Source organism: Leucopleurus acutus (assembly GCF_964270905.1).
Source record: "Leucopleurus acutus genome assembly, chromosome: 4".
Classification (NCBI taxonomy): domain Eukaryota; kingdom Metazoa; phylum Chordata; class Mammalia; order Artiodactyla; family Delphinidae; genus Leucopleurus; species Leucopleurus acutus.
This window is the reverse complement of record NC_139146.1, coordinates 64,201,500-64,226,762: the sequence shown is the minus strand read 5'-3', so window position 1 is coordinate 64,226,762 and position 25,263 is coordinate 64,201,500. Positions and strand designations below refer to the sequence as shown.

The following is a 25,263-nucleotide window of genomic DNA, read 5'->3' as shown; positions in this document are numbered from 1 at the left end:
TTGGATTAGAATCTAGCCAAATAGTGTTATATTTTCAAATCGTTTTAATTAGAATTTCAACCTATTTTAAAATTCAAAGCACTAATATAATTTATTGCATTTATCAACATATACTCATTACTGTAAAACGTGCCTAGTAGAAATATCTACTTGGTTGTTTTTCTTGTTTAAAGCAATGTGGAGGCTTAACTGCCTGTCTATTGATGAGCACCTAGAAAGAAGATATAAACCATTTTCAGGGGAAAACATGCATGCATTTATTTTTAAGAATTCCCAGTAAGGGGGAAAAAAAATTCAACATCTTTAAAAATGTGTTTATTTTTTAAAAAATCAGTTGTGTACAAAAGTGTTTCGTAGTTTTTAATTCTCAAGACAAATACCCAACCCTCCACCCCCAGCCCACCCTGCTTCAATAGTCTTTCTGGTAACCCACCCAATTTTCCCCTTACAGGAAGTTAACGGCTCAGAATAGATCCTCCTATAGAATTTATCATCACTAACAGATTGTTTAGAATAGAGATCTAGAGAAGCTAACAAGCAAGATTCTTTCTCAGTGAAGTTAATGAAAATCCCTATAATGGCAGTAGACTTCCAGCAGACACCACAACAAAGCACCATCAATTGCTGAAAGCTAAAAAATAGATATTATTTTCAATAGTATTTCATTTTCTATTGGAAAAGTCTTTAAATTACATTAAATAAGTCTCTTTCCCCCCAAAGAAATAGTCTAGCTTTTATTATGATGCCTGTAAAAAGTAGGTAACAGCAAGCACACAAGGATCATTTAACAGCACAGTGCAAATGATATGAATCCACTCACCCCCTAGGACCAAACCGATAAACTGTGCCACACCTGATTACATACAGCAGCATTGAATATATACATATATATGTATATATTCAATGCTTGGTTGAAATAACCAAGCAAAAGGTGACACATTCACAACTTACATTTAGGTGATGATCACAGGTTTATGAGGGTAGATCAGTCCAACAGAGCAGTAACAGAACAAATGGGACAAGTGAGATACTGACATTCCCCTACCCTTATGCCACAAGATTTTTGATCCATATTGCAACAGTGCAAACAGAACATGTGACATAATATGTAGACACGGCAGAAAAGTCACACTTGAAGAAAGGCTATTTATCAGTAAATACTTCAAGTTACCTTATTCCCCAAGTGACGGCAAATAGCTGATGTTAAGCATTTATTTTTAACTGGTACTAAAAGAATGGAAATGCAAATTTTTAAAATCAATGGTTTGTACCCTGGAATTGAAATTTCTTGAACTAGAAAAAGTGATTAAATACAACATCATTTTGTAAAACTCCACGAAATCAAGTTAACTGTAAACAGCTTCCTTTTCCTATCCAAACATTGTTTCCATCTAGGTACAAGAGTATACCTGGCTCCAACTCTTCCAAGCCCAAATCCATCTTTAAAACAACAACAACAACAAAAAAAAGTTTTTGTTTCCTGTGCTAACAAGGATCGTGGAACATTATTATACCCCTATTGTAGAGTTTTAAAAGCTCAAATCAGGCATACACTTAGAGCCAAGAACTGCTTTTCACATTGATAAGCTTACAAAGCAGCAGTAATACGATATGCTGCATTCTGTAGTGCATAAATAAGCAATATCCACTTTATCTGCCAATTTTTTCTTATACTTTAAAATTATTTTGCATAGTTTTAAGCACCACCAGCAATCACAAACGTGAAATACTTCCAAAAAAAGAAAAATTATGTATTTCATTCCATAGATAACTCTCCTCAGAAGCAAAATGGTCAGAATACAAACACACACATATATACTTGAACGTGTTATGTGTTTAAGTAAATCATAGTCACAATTCCAAACATTTGGGGGAGCCAACACAGAGCATCTGATTTAGTACCAGTTTCTCAAATATTTATATATCTTACCGTATACTTATTTGGGTCACAAATTGCTACTCATTCATTTAGTCATCTGTACTGAAATACTACATAACTAATTATTTGTTCTTTTAAAGGTCAGGCACATACTCAGGAAACAGACCTGATTACAGTAAAAGCCTATAGGAGTATCAGTGACTTGTAGCAAATCTGTCTGCCCTAAATGGGATAAAACTGTTTATATTTTTTACCATAATTTTTGAGGCCTTCACAACTGACAAATCACAAATGATTGAGAATTATAAAAATAATTTCCATCAGGGTACCTCTTCCCTAGACCTGCACTTTTAATGTTCTTTTTCCGAACATATATAAGACCACAGAAAAGAGCAACTGCCTTTATTTCTATGTTTGGGAAATAAATCTACCTGTAGAAAAATAGGAAAAAAACAAAAACAAACAAACAAAACAACAGAAGGCGACAGTAGGAAATGTACCAGAAAAAGAAAGAGATTATCACATTAAATGTAAATGAGGTAAATTTTAGAAATGAAAAATTCATTATGAAGAACCTCTCATACAAAATATTGTACTTTTCAATTTCCTGGGCATTGGGGATGTTGAACTGTAGTTAGATGAGTAAACCCTAAGGGGCTAAGGTGCATAAAAGTCATAGGCAAGGTATAGCTGCCTCCAAGAGCAAAGTATATAATGCTTGACCCTTAGTAAATTCTCAGTTCTTTCTCTCTCATTTGTCAAACCACAGGACAATTAAATATACCCTGATAAAATAGGCAAATAGTAAACTGGGTAGAGGTGTCTGATATTTAAAATAATCCAAATATTACTAATATTACCAAGCCACCCGCCACTAAAAATAAAAATTAATTCTAACCAACAATGGAACAAAACTGTCCACATTTTCACACAATTCCAACCTTACTTCAAAAATATAAAGAAAAGTACATGGTTTTAGCTATTTAAAATAAATAAAGAAAAATCTTGTTTCCTTTGGCATCTTTAGAAAGTAACTAAACTACAACAAAAGGAGGTGATTGTATAAAGAAATTTATACTTAAGCAAACATATAGGGGAAAAAAACAGCAACTTGTGTTTAGTATGCAATAAAATCAACTACAAGAGTTTACTATTGATTAGGAAAGCCTTACAAGTTGTTGGAAGAACCTCCACATCTTAACATTACAATATATTTAATAATGGTTCTTTTATTGCTTCTAAGATTATTGAGAAGTCAAATGAAATTATGCTGAATTTATGGTTCAAAACTATTTTCCAAACACTTAACCATTATAATTTAGGATAAGTAACACTTGAAGAAAGCAAACCTTTTATAATATGACTTTCAGTATACAGCCTTACTTTAATTCACTCTGATTCCATTACATTTTTGTTATTTTTGCATTGGTCCTGAATATGTAATAATAACTGTGTTTCTACGTATAGAACAGCCTACACAAATCCATTTCACCCTTCATAAAATGGTCACATTAGTGTTTGAGCTTGCAAAACTAATAATTTTCAAACTTTTGAACTTAGAATGAAATGTAAGTTTAATACGTATAGAAAGTCTGACTATGTACAAGAGAAGGTAAAGTTTTCAATTCTCATATTATCAGAAACATCATAAAGAAAGCTAGATTTATAACACACTTCTATTCCTATGTGCATCTGAAGTATGTACAGTAAAACACCAACACAGCTTTCATGTGTCAATTGGGGGAAATGCACACAAGAGTGACTTTTAAAGGATCTGATAAAGCAATCTCTTATAAAGCCAAAATTAGGCTTAAAAAACTGCCAACAGTTGATTTCACCCTTGCAAGTTGTCAAAGAAAAATTTCATCAGTTTAAAAATAGAAAGATGTTAAATTCACTGAAAAATTAAGCTGGGTTCTTTCATTAAATCTGGGAATACTGCAACATCAAGTTTTTACTGTTTTTGCAAGAGAAACGAAACTGGCAGCTCCGTTTTTACATTATTACTTATATATGAAAGTTCTAAGAGTGAAGAATTGTGACAAAACATTCCAAATGGACAACCTAAAAATGGAGCAAGGGATACTGTCCCTCAGCACATTTCCCCACCAAAGAGAGAAATTTACTATTAGAATATTAGCTGTGTGTGGTAAGAGGGGAAAAACAGACATGGTGTCCCAGTCTGCTGACAAGGACAAAAAGGCTCTGAATAGGTCACCATCTTCAATTCTGAATAATCTCAAATTTAAGAATTCTCAAATGCTTAAAATGGTGGTCTTTTCAGCTACCCATCCTAAGAAGTCAAGTACAAGCATGCAAGTAAATTCACAGGCACAGAGGATCCATGTTAAAAACAGTTAAGGTAGCTGTGATGCAACACCAACGATTTGAATGGCCCTGACACACTCAAAATATTATCTTAATTATTCAACAAAATCCTGAAGCAAACTCTTGCTAGTCTTGGTACACTGCTAAACACTAAAGTAGCATGTTTTTTCCATGGTTTTAGCTTAGCTCAAAGAATTTTTACACTATTAAGTAAGAAAAAAATTAAAGTATTTCCCCTTTTTAAATTTACAGAGACGTTTAATTAGCTTTATTTACAGAGCAGAGATTTTTTTCAGTCTCCAATGGTGCCTAGATAACATCATTAGGCAAGAATGCCAGTTTAAAAGAAATCTACGCAGAATCCTAAAAATAACAGATGTTGATGCTCCTCAAGAAGGGGCAAGCTTGACTATATCAGCAGCTCTATGTCTCAGTTACTCAGAAGCAATTCTGTTGCAGTCTCTACATCCCAAGATTTTGAAGACAAGGCCACTATTACTGCATTCTGTAGAAAAGAAAAGGGGACAAAATAAATAAATAAATAAAATCTCAAGGAAATATTTTTAAAATACTGCATCACCCACTGTCTTTATATTAAGAAACCACACCTTGTTTTTTCATTTTTAAGTTACCTTGCACTTCATAAAAAGAAGCTTCTAAAACCAATGACTGGAATCAGCCAAAAAAAAAGAGAAAGATCACTGGTTTTAGTAACAAAGTTTGCTTATCAAAATTAGATTTAGGGTATTTTTTTGAGCCACTTTTGTCAGCCAAGGATTTGCAGCAATAATTTAATGAATAAGTAAAAATCAACATGCCTTTATGTACTTACCCTATCAAAGCCCATAGCACATAGGTTTTCTATTTTTTTGGTGTATTCTGGACTAGAAACTGGTGCTCCAGCATACACATGTGCCCAAAGTCGAGCTGTCTGTTTGAACATTTCGGGATTTTGTTTGTACTATATGGGGGAAAAAAATTGATTGGCATGACAATGCAGTTATAATATTCAATATAGTTAACTCATGTCCTAATTGCCTAAAAACCTGATTTTTCTAAGTAAAATGTAAATAAATGTAGATTCAATTTTTAAAATGTGACTGATTCACTTTCCACTGCAAACACACTATGTCACTCAAGAAAAGACTGTTTAACCTGAAGCTGTGATTCACAAGTTGCACTGAGGAAAGAAAAACAAAAGTAACGTTTATCAACTTTAATCCCCAATTTCAACAAAGTAGCAGAAAACTAATACTAAATGGAGTTATTAGAGTTGTCTCTGAACACTGTGCAGTGGCAAACATTACAGAGATAAACAGAATTACTAGCTTCTAAAATTATGTGGACATTAATAAATGTAACCAACTTCTGTATCAATCATAGCTCAGGCTAGAATACAACTTGACTTTGCTGTTTTGCTAGAGCTGTATTAGTGTACAGGGATTTAAGAAAACCCCATATGCAAAGTCCTAACTTACAGCACATGTTTTGAGATGATTATGAACTCACCATAGAGTACTTTTCAAAAGGTAAGATTTTCCATATGCATTGGAAAGAAGTAAATTTATTCTCAAATATTCTGGGACTACCATTAATTAATAAAGCCAAGTATAAATTTAAAATATTAAATTCACTTTAATATTTCTTAAGATGTTTTATACACATTAAATATTTCTATACATTAAAATGATAAATCTAGTTTCCACCATTATTAAAAGGAAATAAGTCAAACTACTGAACAGAGTTAGAAGAAAACTGAGTCCAACCTCAACCTTTGAGGCTCAGAACTCAACAGGAAATCAAAGCTGGAACTCAAGCCATGTTTCTGACTATCGAAAATGAACCAATAGCACATATATAACACGTTAAACCATAATTCTAAGCACTCTAAGGCAAATAATAGTAGAACACATTAACAAGGATATATACAACATAAGGGGTGACGAACTTTTCAAAGGAAAGGAAGAAGTTTCTAAGAGGAAATGTTTTCTTAGGCAGAGGGAAAATGGCAGACTGGGTGAAATGACATGTAGGAATGATACCATCTTGAACAGCGTGAGTTTGAAGAACAGTAAGAATTTAGGAGATGAAACTGGGTTTACAGACAGTTCAAATCATGGAGGAACTCTTCAAACTAAACAATTTGGACTTATCAAGTAGGTGAAAGTAAAGCTACTAATAGGTTTTTAACAGTAAAGTGAAATAAGATTTACACTTTATAAAGCTAACTGCTATCAGTGCAGAATATGAGGGGAAGAAGAGGCTGAGGTAGGGAGCTCCATCAGAGCAGTAAAATGAGAAATTTTTAAACATGTGAATTAAGTCAATCAGAGAAGTATTACGACAGAGAGATACTGGGATACGAAAGAGAAGGAGACATAGAGAAGTACTCCAAGCCTGTGACTGGGATATATAAATAAGCTGATTATATTACAGAACAATGAACAGGTTCACAGGTTTAAGATTCTGCATTCAGTTTTGGGAATGCTGTACTAAGGTACCCATGGAATATTCATATAGAGCTCTCCACTTCCAAACAGGCTCTTGGGCTCAGGACAGAGGTCAAGCCTGAATATCGTTATCAACATACAGGTGGTAATATCAGTATGGATATGATCGTCCAAGTGAGCGTATAAAATGGAAAGTGAAAGAAACAGTGTAAGAACTGAGAAACTATATTTAAAAGGGAGGAGAGGTAATTCCTTGGTGGTCCAGTAATTAGGACTCCACACTTCCACTGCAGGGGGCACGGATTCAATCCCAGGTTGGGGACAAAAACGCAGGGCGGCAGAGTGGAGAAAGAAGAGAAACAACTGTAGGAAGTAGGAGGGAACAACCACAACTACGAAGATGGGAAAAGAGAATAGTATCTCAGAAGTCAAGAAAAAAAAAATTTCTGGGTTAAAAAACAAAAATAACAGGGCTTCCCTGGTGGCGCAGTGGTTGAGAGTCTGCCTGCCGATGCAGGGCACATGGGTTCGTGCCCTGGTCCGGGAAGATCCCACATGCCACGGAGTGGCTGGGCCTGTGAGCCATGGCCGCTGAGCCTGCGCGACCGGAGCCTGTGCTCCGCAACGGGAGAGGCCACAACAGTGAGAGGCCCGCATACCGCAAAAAAAAAAAAAAAAAAAAACACACAAGGCTCAATAAATCCTACTGGTTTAGAGCAGGGGTCCCCAACCCCCAGGCTGCGGACCAGTACCGATCCTTGGCCTGTTAGGAACCGGTCCACACAGCAGGAGGTGAGCAGCGAGCGAGCAAAGCTGCACCTGCCGCTCCCCATCGCTCGCATCACCGCCCGAACCATCTCCACCCCACCCCCCACCACCGGTCCGAAGAAAAATTGTCTTCAACGAAACCAGTCCCTGGTTCCAAAATGGTTGGGAACCACTGGTTTAGAGTGTGGGTTGGCAAACTTTCTTAAAGGACCAGAAAATAATTATTCAGGCTTTCAGACAATACTGTCTCTGTCATAATTATTCAATTCTGCCACTTGTAGCTGTAAACAAATGAGGGTGGCTATGTTCCAATAAAACATTATTTACATAAACAGTCAGTCTGGCAGTAATTTGCTAACCTCTGCCTTGGAAATCAAAGATCACAACTGAAAAATATTTATTCCATTTGGCAATTACAAGGTTTTTGATAACCTTCACCATGAAACTACTCAGTGCCACAGTTGGAGCTGATTAACATTATCATGAGGGAAGGATCATCACTGAATTAAGAGACAGACAAATGGATACACACATGATAAAGCACATGAAGTAAAATGTTAATCATAGAATCAAGATGGTAGGTAGATATGTGGGTATTCACTGTGTAATTCTTTCAACATTGTGTTTTTGAAAACTTCATAACATGTTAGGAAAAAAGCATCTACCATATAAACAAACTACTGTGTTAAAAAAAATCACAAAATTAGGTTTTCACTATTACATCTGATACAATAATCTCACAGCAAGAAAGGAAACCATTTCCAAATTTACTTTCAATAGACGTATGCTTCTGTTCTAACCACTGCAAACCACTAAAGTAAACACTCATAGGTAAGTACAAGAAAGTCGTTCAAAAGCAGCTACCTTACCTGATTTGCTACTACTGCATCTTGTGGATCATCTGGTTCTGCAGCTGCCAGTAGTGCTTGCAATGACAATAATACCGTGCGGAGAGTCATTGCTGCTGCCCTGAAATTCAAAATAGGAAGATATCCCAGTTAAGAACAAACCAAAATAGAGGTTTTCTGAATAAAACATGGAAACTACTGAAGCTAAAAATAATCTAGATTTTTATCTTAATCATATAATTAAGTCTTAGAAATTTATAATTATATATCTGCCTACCCTTTTTTTTTTTTTTTTTTTTTTACAACAAATGAGTCATTCTATTTCTTAAGACACCTCAAATTGCCCTTAATTGGCTTAGTTTTTTCCGTATTGCCCGTGTTGTTGACATATCCTTCTGGTCAGCTTTATCTACTGACTTACTTTCTATCCATTTCTATAGACACAAACTTAAAATAAAGTGATAAAGTAACATGTGAAACTTCCTTTCTGTGCAATTCTAAAAACAAGATACCATCAAGCAAATATCCTTTATTTTCAAGAAAGCATAAAATTACTTGGAGGGCATTATGCTAAGTGATATGTCAGATAAAGAAAGACAAATACTATGTATGATAGCACTTAAACATGAAATCTAAAAAATAAAACTAGAGAATACAACAAAAAAGAAGCAGACTCACAGACAAAGACAACAAACTAGTGGTGAGCAGTGGGGAGAAAGAAGGAGGGAGAGGCAATACAGGGATGGGCTGTAAGAGGTACAAATTATCAACTATAAAATAAGCTACAAGGATATACTGTACAACATGGGGAATACAGCCAATACTTTATAATAATAATAAATATATATTATTTTATAAGTATAAATGGAATATAACCTTTAAAAATTGTGTATCACTATATTGTACACCTGTAACTTATAATACTGTTTACCTGTAATTAACATAAAATTGTACACCTGTAACTTATATAATATTGTACAGCACCTATACTTCAATAAAAAATGAAAGAAAATTAAAAAATCATTCTATAACATTCTGAAAAGGGAAAATTTTTTGCTTCATATACATAATATTCATGCCTCTAAATGTGTTTATAAAGCAAATATTTATCTAGAAAATGGTATCTACCTAACCAAAAAGGACTCTTAATATTTCTGTTAAAAAATTACTTGACCACTTAATATACAAATATTTCTGAATACAATAGTGAAATAGCATAGTAGTGAACTATTTTAAAAGTTGAAGATTATTTTTTAAGATGATCATATCGTTTTTATTCTTCAATTTGTTAATATGGTGTATCACATTGATTGATTTGCGTATATTGAAGAATCCTTGCATCCCTGGAATAAATCCCACTTCATCATGGTGTATGATCCCTTTAATGTGTTGTTGGATTCTGTTTGCTAGTATTTTGTTGAGGATTTTTGCATCTATGTTCATCAGTGATATTGATCTGTAATTTTCTTTTTTTGTAGTATCTTTGTCTGGTTTTGGTATCAGGGTGATGGTGGCCTCATAGAAATGAGTTTGGGTGTGTTCCTTCCTTGCAATGTTTTGGAAGAGTTTGAGAAGGATGGGTGTTGGCTCTGCTCTAAATGTTTGATAGAATTCACCTGTGAAGCCATCGGGTCATGGACTTTTGTTGGAAGATTTTTTTTTTTTTTGCGGTATGCGGACCTCTCACTGCTGTGGCCTCTCCCATTGCCGAGCACAGGCTCCAGACGCGCAGGCTCAGCGGCCATGGCTCATAGGCCCAGCGACTCCACAGCATGTGGGATCTTCCCAGACCGGGGCACGAACCCGTGTCCCCAGAATTGGCAGGTGGACTCTCAACCACTGCTCCACTACGGAAGCCCTGTTGGAAGATTTTTAATCACAATTTCATTACTTGTGATTGGTCTGTTCATATTTTCTATTTCTTCCTGGTTCAGTCTTGGAAGTTGTCCATTTTATTGGCATAGAGTTGCTTGTAGTAGTCTCTTAGGATGCTTTGTATTTCTGCTGTGTCTGTTGTAACTTCTCCTTTTTCATTTCTAATTTTATTGATTTGAGTTCTCTCCCTCTTTTTCTTGATGAGTCTGGCTAAAGGTTCAGCAATTTTATCTTCTCAAAGAAACAGCTTTTAGTTATATTGATCTTTGATAATGTTTTCTTTGTCCTATATCATTAATTTCTGCTCTGATATTTACGATTTCTTTCCTTCTGCTAACTTTGGGTTTTGTTTGTTCTTCTTTCTCTAGTTCCTTTAGATGTAAGGTTAGATTGTTTGAGATTTTTCTTGTCTCTTGAGGTAGGCTTGTACTGCTATAAACTTCCCTCTTAGAACTGCTTTTGCTGCATTCCATAGGTTTTGTATCGTTGTGTTTTCGTTGTAATTTGTCTCCAGGTATTTTTTGATTTCCTCTTTGATGTCTTCACTGATCTCTTGGTTATTTAGTAACATATTGTTTAGCCTCCATGTGTTTGTGTTTTTTACACTTTTTTCCCCTATAAATGATTTCTAATCTCATAGCATTGTCGTCAGAAAAGATGCTTGATATGATTTCAATTTTCTTAAATTTACTGAGGCTTGATTTGTGACTCAAGATGTGATCTATCCCGGAGAATGTTCCATGTGCACTTGAGAAGAAAGTACAGTCGGCTGCTTTTGGATGGAATGTCCTATAAATATCAATTAAATCTATCTGGTCTATTGTGTCATTTAACTGATATAAATATCAATTAAATCTATCTGCTTCTATTGTGTTTCCTTATTAATTTTCTGTTTCGATGATTTCTCCATTGGTGAAAGTAAGGTGTTAAATTCCCCCACTATTACTGCGCTACCATTGATTTCCTCTCTTATAGCTGTTAGCAGTTGCCTTATGTACTGAAGTGCTCCTATTTTGGGTGCATATATGTTTACGATTGTTAAATATTCTTCTTGGATTGATCCCTTGATCATTATGTAGTGCCCTTCCTTGTCTCTTGTAACATTCTTTACTTTAAAGTCTATTTTACCTGATATGAGTATTGCTACTCCAGCTTTCTTTTGATTTCCATTTGCATGGAATATCTTTTTCCATTCCCTTACTTTCAGTCTATATGTGTCCTTAGGTCTGAAGTGGGTCTCTTAGAGACAGCATATATTTGGGTCTTGTTTTTGTATTCATTCAGCAAGCCTGTGTCTTTTGGTTGGAGTATTTAATCCATTCATGTTTAAGCTAATTATTGATATGTATGTTCCTATTACCATTTTGTTGATTGTTATTTTTTTTTGTTTTTCTTTGCAGTACGTGGGCCTCTCACTGTTGTGGCCTCTCCCGTTGCGGAACACAGGCTCCGGGTGCGCAGGCCTAGCGGCCATGGCTCACGGGCCTAGCCGCTCCGCGGCATGTGGGATCTTCCCGGACCAGGTCACGAACCCGTGTCTCCTGCATCGGCAGGCGGACTCTCAACCACTGTGCCACCAGGGAAGCCCATGGGTTTCTTTTTGTAGGTCCTTTTCTACTCGCATTTCCCACTTAGAGAAGTTCCTTTAGCATTTGTTGTAGAGCTGGTTTAGTGGTGTTGAATTCTCTTAGCTTTTGCTTGTCTGTAAAGCTTCTGATTTCTCTGTCCAATATGAATGAGATACTTGCTGGGTAGAGTAACCTTGGTTGTAGATTCTTCCCTTTCATCACTTTAAATATATCATGGCACTCCCTTCTGGCTTGTAGAGTTTCTACTGAGAAATCAGCTGTTAACCTTATGGGAGTTCCCTTGTATGTTATCTGCCGTTTTTCCCTTGTTGCTTTTAATAATTTTTCTTTGCCTTTAATTTTTGTCAATTTGATTACTGTGTGTCTTGGTGTGTTTCTCCTTGGGTTTATCCTGCCTGGGACTCTGCGTTTCCTGGATTGGGTGGCTATTTCCTTTCCCATATTAGGGAAGTTTTCGACTGTAATCTCTTCAAATACTTTCTCGGATCCCTTCTCTCTCTCTTCTCCTCTGGGACCCGTATGATGAGAATGCTGTTGTGTTTAACGTTGCCCCAGAGGTCTCGTAGGCTGTCTTCATTTCTTTCCATTCTTTTTTCTTTATTCTGTTCCGCAGCAGTGAATTCCACTATTCTGTCTTCCAGGTCACTTATCTGTTCTTCTGCCTGTTATTCTGCTATTGATTCCTTCTAATGTAGTTTTCATTTCAGTTACTGTATTGTTCATTTCTGTTTGTTTGTTCTTTAATTCTTCTAGGTCTTTGTTAAACATTTCTTGCATCTTCTCGATCTTTGCCTCCATTCTTTTTGAGGTCCTGGATCATCTTCACTCTCATTACTCTGAATTCTTTTTCTGGAATTGCCTATCTCCACTTCATTTAGTTGTTTTTCTGGGGTTTTATCTTGTTCCTTCATCTGGTACAAAGTCCTCTGCCTTTTCATTTTGTGTATCTTTTTGTGAACGTGGTTTTCCTTCCACAGGCTGCAGAATTGTAGTTCTTCTTGCTTCTGCTAAATGTTGAAGATTACTAAAGAACATGCCCATTTTCACCACACAAATTAGATAATTCTAAACCAGTCTTTTTGAACTGGATTCCTCATTTTAACCACAGAACAGAAAAAATTACTAAGTATTTTCTCAATTTCCCCAAGGATAGTATATAAATAGTACCATCCTGGATGCTTAGGAAAAAACTTAATTTATTATCAGCAACAAATGTCTTAAGGAATGCGCCTTCTTCAACCGGTAGCAGCAACATCACTTGGGAACTTCTACAAAATGAAAATTCTTAGCCTGTCCCAGACCTACTGAATCAGAAACTCTGGGGTGGCTTAACAGATACTCCAAGTGATTCTGATGCAAACTAATTTTTGAGAAATACTACTTCAGTGCATTACAGCTTAAAGCGAATTGAGAAAGGCTGTTCTAAACCAATATAATTAAACCAGTATCACAAACATGTCTATATTTTATCTACTAGAGAAAAATTACAATACAAATGGTTCTTAATCTAAAATGCTATCAGAATTGTCATTTATATTAAATTCCAGAAAATGCAAACTAATCTATAGTGACAGCAGATCAGTGGTTGCTGGGGAATGGGGGAGCAGGAAGGGTGGGAAGGAGCAATTACGAAGGGACACTCACTAGGAAACTTTTGTCTATGTTGGTTATGTTCGCTATCTTGATTTGTGATAGCTTCATGGAGGTATCTGTGCATTTATCAAATTGTGCATTTTTAATGTGTACAGTTTAAGATAAATCACACCTCAAAAAGCATTTTTTAAAGTTGTGTTTAAAAAACAAAGCTATCAGAATAAAAAATTTTATTGATCAACTCATCCTTTTAGAGAAGCTACAGAAATAGGAAAAACTTTGGTTATGATGTTTTAAAATTAGGTGAAATGCTAAACTAGCATTGAAAAGAAAAGAAAATTTTAAAAACTTTTTAAACCACTACACAGTTATATGAAATGGAAATTTTTTTTTTTTTTTTTTTTGGCTGCACTGCACGGCACATGGGATCTTAGTTCCCCAACCAGGGATCAAACCTGCACCCCATGGATTGGAAACATGGAGTCTTAACCACTGGACTGCCAAGGCAGTCCTGTGTAATGGAAATTTCTAATTCTGAAACAGGGCTGGGAAAATAGAAATTATTTTTCTAGACTAAATTTCTAAATTTCCTAAGAGTGTGCACAACTTATTTTCAACCAGAAGTTTTAAAATCTTTAGAATGGACAATATTCTTTTAAGACAGTAATCAAAACATAAAATTCCAAATTTAGTCCTTAAATGTTAATTCTTGTTCTACCATTCATTATCACTATTAACAAGATGAAATCTTTCTTACTTACTTACTCTAACTTCATTTTATATTTGGGTAATTGTACAGAGAATGTTTAAAGGCACATGCACATCAAGAGCTGCCCAGATATATCACCTTAAAGCTGACTTAAACCACTCAAAAAAGGACAAAAGTACAAAATATCACAGAAATAGGATATACAAAGCCGGCTACTCTAATATCCCAGTGGAATTAAGCATCCTGATTTAGAAATCTGGTTTTTTTTTTGGCCACACCACGCAGCATGCAGGATCTTAGTTCTCCAACCACGGATCGAACCCGTGCCCCCTGCATTGGGACCACTGGGCCACAATGGAAGTTCCGCAATTTAGAAATCTATAAAAATATTTTAAACAAAATATTAAGTTATATAATGTTTAATTGATCCCACATGATGCGTGGCATGGCCAAGAGAATAAATAAATAAAATTATTTCAAGGAAATGTATCTGAATATGGAAGAAAAATATTCAAAGAGTATTTAATTGTATATACTAAAACAACTATTAAACTCAATAATTTTAATTTACAATAAAAACAAATATGTTTACAACTCAACAAGGCAATAAACATTATTCTTTACAACTTAATGAGCTCTACTATTTACAATAGCCAGAACATGGAAGCAACCTAAGTGTCCATCGACAGATGAATGGATAAAGATGTGGCACATATACACAATGGAATATTACTCAGCCATGAAAAGAAATGAAATTGAGTTATCTGTAGTGAAGTGGATGGACCTAGAGTCTGTCATACAGAGTGAAGTAAGTCAGAAAGAGAAAAACAAATACTGTATGCTAACACATATATATGGAATCTTAAAATAGGGGCAGGACAGGCATAAAAACGCAGACGTAGAGAATGGACTTGAGGACACTGGGAGGGGGAAGTGTAAGCTGGGACAAAGTGAGAGAGTGGGATGGACATATATAAACTACCAAATGTAAAATAGATAGCTAGGGCCCTGAACCAAGATGGCGGAATAGAAGGACGTGCTCTCCCTCTTGTGAGAACACCAGAACCACAACTAGCTGCTTGACAATCATCGACAGGAAGACATGGGAACTCACCATAAAAGATACCCCACATCTAAAGACAAAGGAAAAGCCACAGTGAGACGGTAGGAGGGGCGCAAGCACAGTAAAATCAAATCCCATAACTGCTGGGTGGGTGACTCACAGACTGGAGAACACTTATACCACAGAAGTCCACCCACTGGAGTGAAGGTTCTGAGCCCCACATCAGGCTTCCAAACCTGGGGTTCCGGCAACGGGAGGAGGAATTCCTAGAGAATCAGACTTTGAAGGCTAGTAGAATTTAATTGCAGGACTTTGACAGGACCGGGGGAAACGGAGACTCCACGCTTGGAGGGCACACACAAAGTACTGTGTGCATCGGGACCCAGGGGAAGGAGCAGTGACCCAAGGGGATACTGAACCAGACCTACCTGCTAGTGCTGAAGAGTCTCCTACAGAGGCTGGGGGTGGGGAGGGTGGAGGGTGGTGGCTGTGGTTCACCGAAGGGACAATGACACTGGCAGCATAAGTTCTGGGAAGCACTCCTTGGCCTGAGCCCTCCCAGAGTCCACCATTAGCCCCACCAAAGAGCCCAGGTAGGCTCCAGTGTTGGGTTGCCTCAGGCCAAACACCAACAGGGAAGGAACCCAGCCACACCCATCAGCAGTCAAGCAGATTAAACTTTTACTGAGCTCTGCCCAGCAGAGCAACAGTCAGCTCTACCAACCAACAGTCCCTCCCATCAGGAAACTTGCACAAGCCTCTTAGACAGCCTCATCCACCAGAGGGCAGACAGCAGAAGCAAGAAGAACTACCATCCTGCAGCCTGTGGAACAAAAACCACATTCACAGAAAGACAGACAAGATGAAAAGGCAGAGGGCTATGTACCAGATGAAGGAACAAGATAAAAACCCAGAAAAACAACTAAATGAAGTGGAGATAGGCAACCTTCCAGAAAGAGAATTCAGAATAATGATAGTGAAGATCATACAGGACAACAGAAAAAGAATGGAGGCAAAGATCGAGAAGATGCAAGAAATGTTTAACAAAGACCTAGAAGAATTAAAGAACAAACAAACAGAGATGAACAATAAAATAACTGAAATGAAAACTACATTAGAAGGAATCAATAGCAGAATAACAGGCAGAAGAACGGATAAGTGACCTGGAAAACAGAATGATGGAATTCACTGCTGCAGAACAGAATAAAGAAAAAAGAATGAAAAGAAATGAAGACAGCCTAAGAGATCTCAGGGACAACATTAAACACAACAACATTCGCATTATAGGGGTCCCAGAAGGAGAAAAGAGAGAGAAAGGACCAGAGAAAACATCTGAAGAGATTATAGTCGAAAACTTCCCTAACATAGGAAAGCAAATACCCAGCAAAGTCCAGGAAGCACAGAGAGTCCCATACAGGATAAACCAAAGGAGAACACGCCAAGACACATATTAAGCAAACTGGCAAAAATTAAAGACAAAGAAAAATTATTGAAAGCAGCAAGGGAAAAACGACAAATAACATACAAGGGAACTCCCATAAGGTTAACAGCTGATTTCTCAGCAGAAACAATACAAGCCAGAAGGGAGTGGCATGATATACTTAAAGTGATGAAAGGGAAGAACTGACAACCAAGATTACTCTACCCAGCAAGGATGTCGTTCAGATTCGATGGAGAAATCACAAAAGCGTTACAGACAAGCAAAAGCTAAGAGAATTCAGCACCACCAAACCAGCTCTACAACAAATGCTAAAGGAACCTCTCTAAGTGGGAAATACAAGAGAAGAAAAGGACCTACAAAAACGAACCCAAAACAATTAAGAAAATGGTCATAGGAACATGCATATCGATGATTACCTTGAACGTGAATGGATTAAATGCTCCAACCAAAAGACACAGGCTTCCTGAATGGATACAAAAACAAGACCAATATATATGCTGTCTACAAGAGACCCACTTCAGACCTAGGGACACATTCAGACTGAAAGTGAGCTGATGGAAAAAGATATTCCATGCAAATGGAAATCAAAAGAAAGCTGGAGTAGCAATACTCATATCAGATAAAATAGACTTTAAAATAAAGAATGTTACAAGAGACAAGGAAGGACACTACATAATGATCAAGGGATCAATCCAAGAAGATATAATAATTATAAATATATATAGACCCAACATAGGAGCACCTCGATACATAAGGCAACTGCTAACAGCTACAAAAGAGGAAATCGACAGTAACACAATAATAGTGGGGGACTTTAACACCTCACTTACACCAATGGACACATCATCCAAACAGAAAATTAATACGGAAACAAAAGCTTTAAATGACACAACAGACCAGATAGATTTAATTGATATTTATAGGACATGCCATCCAAGAATAGCAGATTACACTTTCTTCTCAAGTGCGTACGGAACACTCTCCAGAATAGATCACATCTTGGGTCACAAATCAAACTTCAGTAAATTTAAAAAACTGAAATAATACCAACCATCTTTTCGGACCACAATGCTATGAGAGTAGAAATGAATTACAGGGAAAAAAACCATTAAAAAAATACAAACACATGGAGGCTAAACAATACGTTACTACATAACCAAGAGATCACCGAAGACATCAAAATAGGAAATCAGAAATACCTAGAGACAAGTGACAATGAAAACACGACGATCCAAAACCTATAGGATTCAGCAAAAGCAGTTCTAAGAGGGAAGTTTATAGCTATACAAGCCTACCTCAAGAGACAAGAAAAATCTCAAACAATCTAACCTTACACCTAAAGGAACTAGAGAAAGAAGAACAAACAAAACCCAAAGTTAGCAGAAGGAAAGAAATCATAAAGATCAGAGCAGAAATAAATGAAATAGAAACAAAGAAAACAGTAGCAAAGATTAATAAAACTAAAACCTGGCTCTTTGAGAAGATAAACAAAATTGACAAACCTTTAGCCAGACTCATCAAGAAAAAGAGGAAGAGGACTCAAATCAATAAAATTAGAAATGAAAAAGAAGTTACAACAGACACAGCAGAAATACAAAGCATCCTAAAAGACTACTACAAGCAATTCTATGCCAATAAAATGGACAACCTGGAAGAAACAGACAAATTCTTAGAAAGGTATCATCTTCCAAGACTGAACCAGGAAGAAATAGAAAATATGAACAGAACAATCACAAGTAATGAAATTGAAACTGTGATTAAAAATCTTCCAACAAACAAAAGTCCAGGACCAGATGGCTTCACACGTGAATTCTATCAAACATTTAGAGCAGAGTCAACACCCATCCTTCTCAAACTCTTCCAAAACACTGCAGAGCAAGGAACATTCCCAAACTCATTCTATGAGGCCACCATCACCCTGATACCAAAACCAGACAAGGATACTACAAAAAAAGAAAATTATAGAGCAATAGCACTGATAAATACAGATGCAAAAATCCTCAACAAAATACTAGCAAACAGAATCCAACAACACATTAAAAGGATCACACACCATAATCAAGTGGGATTTATCCCAGGGATGCAAGGATTCTTCAATATTCCCAAATCAATCAATGTGATACACCATTGTAACAAATTGAAGGAGAAAAATCATATGATCATCTGAATAGATGCAGAAAAAGCTTTTGACAAAATTCAACACCCATTTATGATTAAAAAAAACTCTTCAGAAAGTGGGCATAGAGGGAACCTACCTCAACATAATAAAGGCCATATACAATAAACCCACAGCAAACATCATTCTCCTTGGTGAAAAACTGAAAGCTCTAAGATCAGGAATAAGACAAGGATGTGCACTCTTACCACCATTATTCAACATAGTTTTGGAAGTCCTAGCCATGGCAATCAGAGGAGAAAAAGAAATAAAAGGAATACAAATTGGAAAAGAAGAAGTAAAACTGTCACTGTTTGCAGATGACATGATACTATACATAGAGAATCCTAAAGATGCCACCAGAAAACTACTAGAGCTAATCAATGAATCTGGTAAAGTTGCAGGATACAAAATTAATGCACAGAAATCTCTTGCATTCCTATACACTAATGATGAAAAATCTGAAAGAGAAATTAAGGAAACACTTCCATTTACCACTGCAGCAAAAAGAATAAAATACCTAGCAATAAACCTACCTAGGGAGACAAAAGACCTGTATGCAGAAAACTATAAGACACTGATGAAAGAAATTAAAGATGATACCAACAGATGGAGAGATATACCATGTTCTTCGATTGGAAGAATCAATATTGTGAAAATGACTATACTACCCAAAGCAATCTACAGATTCAATCCAATCCCTATTAAATTACCAATGGCATTTTTTACGGAACTAGAACAAAAATCTTAAAATCTGTATGGAGGCACAAAAGACCCCGAATAGTCAAAGCAGTCGAGGGAAAAGAACGGAGCGGTAGGAATCAGACTCCCTGATTTCAGACTATACTACAAAGCTATAGTAATCAAGACAGTATGGTACTGGCACAAAAACAGCAACAAAGATCAATGCAACAAGATAGAAAGCCCAGAGATAAACCCACGCACCTATGGTCAACTAATCTATGACAAAGGAGGCAAGGATATACAATGGAGAAAAGACAGTCTCTTCAATAAGTGGTGCTGGGAAAACTGAACAGCTATATGTAAAACAATGAAATTAGAACACTCCTTCACACCATACACAAAAATAAACTCAAAATGGATTCAAGACCTTAACGTAAGACCGGGCACTATCAAATTCTTAGAGGAAAACATAGGAAGAACACTCTTTGACATAAATCACAGTAAGATCCTTTCTGATCCACCTCCTAGAGTAATGGAAATAAAAACAAAAATAAACAAATGGGACTTAATGAAACTTCAAAGCTTTTGCACAGCAAAGGAAACCATAAACAAGACCAAAAGACAACCCTCAGAATGGGAGAAAATATTTGCAAACAAATCAACGGACAAAGGATTAATCTCCAAAATATATAAACAGCTCGTGCACCTCAATATTAAAAAAAAAAACCCAATCCAAAAATGGGCAGAAGACCTAAACAGACATTTCTCCAAGAAGACCTACAGATGGCCAAGAAGCACATGAAAAGCTGCTCAACATCACTAATTATTAGAGAAATGCAAATCAAAACTACAATGAGGTATCACCTCACACCAGTCTGAATGGGCATCATCAGAAAATCTACAAACAAATGCTGGAGAGGGTGTGGAGAAAAGGGAACCCTCTTGCAATGTTCATGGGAATGTAAATTGATACAGCCACTATGGAGAACAGTATGGAGGTTCCTTAAAAAACTAAAAATAAGATACCATATGATCCAGCAATCCCACTACTGGGCATACACCCTAGGACAACCATAATTCAAAAAGACACATGCACCCCAGCGTTCATTGCAGCACTATTTACAATAGCCAGGTCATGGAAGCAACCTAAATGCCCATCGACAGACGAATGAATAAGGAAGATGTGGTACATATATACAATGGAATATTACTCAGTCATAAAAAGGAACGAAATTGGGTCATTTGTTGAGACGTGGGTTGATCTAGAGACTGTCATACAGAGTGAAGTCAGAAAGAGAAAAACAAATATCGTATATTAACGTATGTATGTGGAACCTAGAAAAACAGTACAGATGAACCGGTTTGCAGGGCAGAAGTTGAGACACAAATGTAGAGAACAATCGTATGGACACCAAGGGGGGGATGCCGCGGAGGGGTGGGGATGGTGGTGTGATGAATTGGGCAATTGGTATTGACATGTATACACTGATATGTATAAAATTGATGACTAAGAAGAACCTGCTGTATAGAAAAATAAAATTAAATTAAAAAATTAAAAAAAAAGAAAAGCATTGGCACAAGGAGAGAAAATAATAGTCTTCTTCAAGTAAAAAAAAATTAAAAAAGAAAAAGGAGGAAGCTCCCAATTTCTCCTAACATTATCATTTTTTCTTAATTTGCCAAAAATGTGGGATACATGTATATCTATAACTGATTCAGTTTGCTGTACACCTGAAACACAACATTGTAAATCAACTATACTCCAAGAAATTAAAAAATAAATTAATTAATTAAATTAAATAGATAGCTAGTGCAAAGCAGCCACATAGCACAGGGAGATCAGCTCAGTGCTTTGTGACCACCTAGAGGGGTGGGATAGGGAGGGTGGAAGGGAGACGCAAGAGGGAGGAGATATGGGGATATATGTATATGTGAGGCTACTTCACTCTGTTATAAAGCAGAAACTAACACACCATTGTGTAAAGAAATTATACTCCAATAAAGATGCTAAAATAAATAAATAAATAAAGCTACTATGATAGGAAAAACTAACAACAACTTAATGAGCTCTCAGAAGAGTGAAGGTGGACCTTTGCCATGCCTTATATATAAAAATTAACTCAACACAGGGAACTATACTCAATATCTTATAATAACTTTTAATGGAAAAGAATCAGAAAAAGAATATATACATATATATGTATAACTGAATCACTTTGCTGTGCACTTGAAACTAACACTACATTGTAAATTAACTATTCTTCAATGTTTAAAAAAATCAGAAAAAAAATTAACTCAAAATGGATGAAAGACCTAAACGTAAGACTAATTTTTTGCAGGGGGGCTGCACCGCATGGCTTGTGGGATCTTATTTCCCCAACCAGGGCCCCGGCAGTGAAGGCACTCAGTTCTAACCACTGGACCTCTCGGGAATTCCCAAGACTAAACTTATTATAAAACTCTTAGTAGAAAACATAGGGTGAAAGGTCCACGACACAGCAGTTGGCCATGATTTCTTGGATATCAAAGGACAGGCAAAAGCACAGGCAACAAAAGAAAAAAATAGAGAAACTGGTCTATAACTACATCAAAATTAAAAACTCCTGTGCATAGAAAAAGAAAAAATTTTTTAAATCTTCCTAGGCAGAGAATACAGTCAATAGAGTGAAAGTCAATAGAGGAAAAGAATAGAATACAGTCACAGAATGGGGAGAAAATATTTACAAATCATAGATCTGACAAGGGAGTTAATACCTGAAATATATAAAGAACTCCTTCAACTCAACAACAAAAAACAAACCTGACCAAGAAAGGACTTAAACAAGCATTTCTCCAAAGATGATATACCAGTAGCCGATAAGCACATGAAAAGATGCTTAACATCACTAATCATTAGGAAAATGTAAATGAAACAATGAGATACCATCTCACATCCATTAAGACAGCTACTGTCAAAAAACCAGAAAATAACGGTGGCAAGGATGTGGAGTAATTGGAATCCTGTGCACTGTTGGTGGGAATGCAAAGGGACAGTTTATTCTCAAAACTGAAGGAAAAATCTAGAGCTGTAACTTTAGATTCAATTCGTAACAATCTCAATGAGCAAAGTTTTAAGTCTTCTGTATGCTTGAAAACTTTCATAATAAATGCAAGGGAGGTATTCATAAACCATTAAGAATTAATTAGCTAAAAAGAACCCTAAATGAAAAGTTTTTAAAAGCTGAACACAAGACCAATGGCAAACAATGACAATGTTTTCATAATTAGCTGTAATAAAATTAACATTAAAACAAAACTTATTCTTTTGACCGTAAATACTATAGAAACTATAACATCTTTGATGGTATAAAGAAATGTGTACACTTTTTGTTCTACATAAATTTTAAAACCTAAACTTGGTAATGTGAAAAAATACACAAACAAAAATAAAACTTTCTATTCCATTTATTCTGCTTTTCACAAACTGATTAAATTCATACTACATTAATATTTTTAGCATTTAATGTGTAAAATTAGCATAAATCTATTAAAAACAAATCCTAAAAGGCAAACAGAAGTATGAAATTTCAAAATGTGTTAGCTAATTTTAATTAATCAGTGGATAAAAATAAGTGAGTACTTTATAAATCTATCTTCAGTAAATTAATTTTGCTCAGATCTCAAAAATCAATAAGCACAGTTAATATGGCTAATAGTCATTCATATGGATAGGTGGGGCCTTTAATATGTAGAGTAAGCACCAAATTGTGTGTATTGTTGACTAACTTGTCTGTTAAGGATCTTCCAGAAAATCATTAATAATCTATGTTCATTATTGAATGCTACTTAAAAATAACGGCAGCTTTTTTGTTATATTTTTTTGTTAAGGTATAATCAGAGTAAAATGCTTGACAGCCAGATGAATTTTTATATATGTATACACCCGTGGTAACCACCAGCTAGATCAAAGTACGTAGTACTTCCAGCACTCAGAAAGCCTCACTCTTGCCCCTGTTATTCACGACCCTACCTACCCACCACTGTCCTAGTTTCTATCACCCAAAATTAGCTTTGACTCATGTTGAATTTCATAAAATGAAATCATACAGTATGTACTCCTTTGTGTCTGGTTGTTGCCACTCCACATGTCTATGAGAATCATCCATGTTGTTTGTGTCAACATGCCTTTTTTTTTTAACTGCTATGTAGTGTTCCACTGCATGATTATAGCATTATATATCCATTCTCTTGTTTACAGACATTTGGGTGACTTGCAGTTTGAATAAATCTGCTATGAATATTCTTGTACAAGTCTTTTGGTGGACATATGCACTCATTTCTCTCGGATTTCTCTTGGATATATACCTAGGAGTAGAACTGCTGTGCCAATAGTGAAGGTGTATACTTATTTAGCTTTGGCAGATACTGCTGGTTGAGTGGCTGAACCACATTCTTACCAGCAATGCATGAGAACCATTTGCAAGTGTGTAGTGGGCACCTAATTGTGATTTGAATTTGCATTTCCCTGATGACTAATGGTGCTGAGCGCAGCTTATCAACCATACAGATATTCTCTTAATGCCCGTTTGTGTCTTTTGGAAGAGCAGTATCAATGAGTGCAATTTTTATGTGTTGTCATTTTCTTCCCCAGGTAAACAGACACCTTTAGTCATAAGAGGTGTCGCAGAAAAACATAATATGGTTTCCACACAGGGTAAGTTACAAAGTTAAGAAATAACCCATACTAACATAAGTTGTTAAATATTAAAGGTAAATCACCATCCACATGTATTAATAAAGACCAATGTTAACAAACTGTTTTCTAAAATAACTGTTCCAAATTAGCCTAAACATTGACATTTAGATATCCACTGAATGTCAATTTACTTCAATAAAGGGGGGGATATCCACTGAATGTCAATTTACTTCAATAAAGAGGGGGGGGCTGACAAACCCATGGATATCCAATCTCACCTATTTTATCTGATGTCTCTGATATCTTTTAGTATTTCAATGATATAGATATGAAAAGACTAAATTCAGCTATTTGACCTGCCTTAGGAAATGGGAATAGCTGATAAAAAGTGTTCTGATACAAAATTTCAAGTTCTCTATATACACCATAATCTTTCAACTATTTATAGGAAGATAATCAGAAGTGGTAGTACTGCTGGTTTAACTCTGAGCAAAAAGAGAAGACAGTGGAAAATTTTAGTGTGGAGTTTTGTTTTCAAAGGGGTGGAGGTTTCATTCTGTCTGCTGAGAATAGCCTGAGTAAAGTCAGAAGCAGAAGGACAGGCTACTGTAACCGTCCAGGCAAGAGGCAATGCAACTTTGGACCAAGGTAGTAGTAATGAACTGCTGCTAAAATGTTGGCGGTTTCAACAAGAGGATTTGCAGATTTCTCTGGTATAAAGGTACCAGAGAAAGAAGAAAGAAGAAACAAGAATCACGATGAAGTTTTGGCCTTAGCAACTGCAAGGATGTAGCTGCCAAAACTTACATGGGGAAGAAGTAAATTTTGGGCTGGGGAAATAGTTCAGTTTCCAACATGTTTAAGTTTGAGATGTCCATTACATATTCAAGTATAGATGTTAAACAGGCAGCAGGACATGAGTCTAGAGTTCAGAAAATGTGAGTTGCAAGTATATAAACAGTGAAGTTATGAAATCAGATGAGCTCACCAAGGAAATGAGTATAGATTGGAAAAAAGCAGACTTAGCCCTGAGGTATTCTCATGTACAAAGCTCCAGGAGATGAGGGAGGAACTAGTTGAGAAGTCTAGGAGTGGGAAAAGGAAGGGGAGAACAGAAGAACTGATGTCCTAGAAACCAAGTGAAAAAAAGGACAATGTCTCTAATACTGCAAATTGTCATTAATATCACTGAACAACAGAGCTATA

The 25,263-nt window shown here is 36.1% G+C and overlaps 1 protein-coding gene across 2 annotated transcripts in view; it reads right to left on the bottom strand.

The window, feature by feature from the left end:
* Positions 1 to 242: 242 nt before the first annotated feature.
* The window catches only part of UBE2K (ubiquitin conjugating enzyme E2 K), an 81,538-nt gene continuing 56,517 nt past the window's right edge, over positions 243 to 25,263 (bottom strand). For both annotated transcript variants that reach the window (XM_082838850.1, XM_082838849.1), the window contains 3 exons: positions 8,295 to 8,394; positions 5,040 to 5,168; positions 243 to 4,712 (listed from right to left, as the gene is read on the bottom strand). In XM_082838850.1, coding sequence (XP_082694976.1) covers positions 4,638 to 4,712; positions 5,040 to 5,168; positions 8,295 to 8,394 — 304 coding nt within the window. In that variant the 3' untranslated portion in view covers positions 243 to 4,637. The remainder of the gene's footprint in view (positions 4,713 to 5,039; positions 5,169 to 8,294; positions 8,395 to 25,263) is intronic.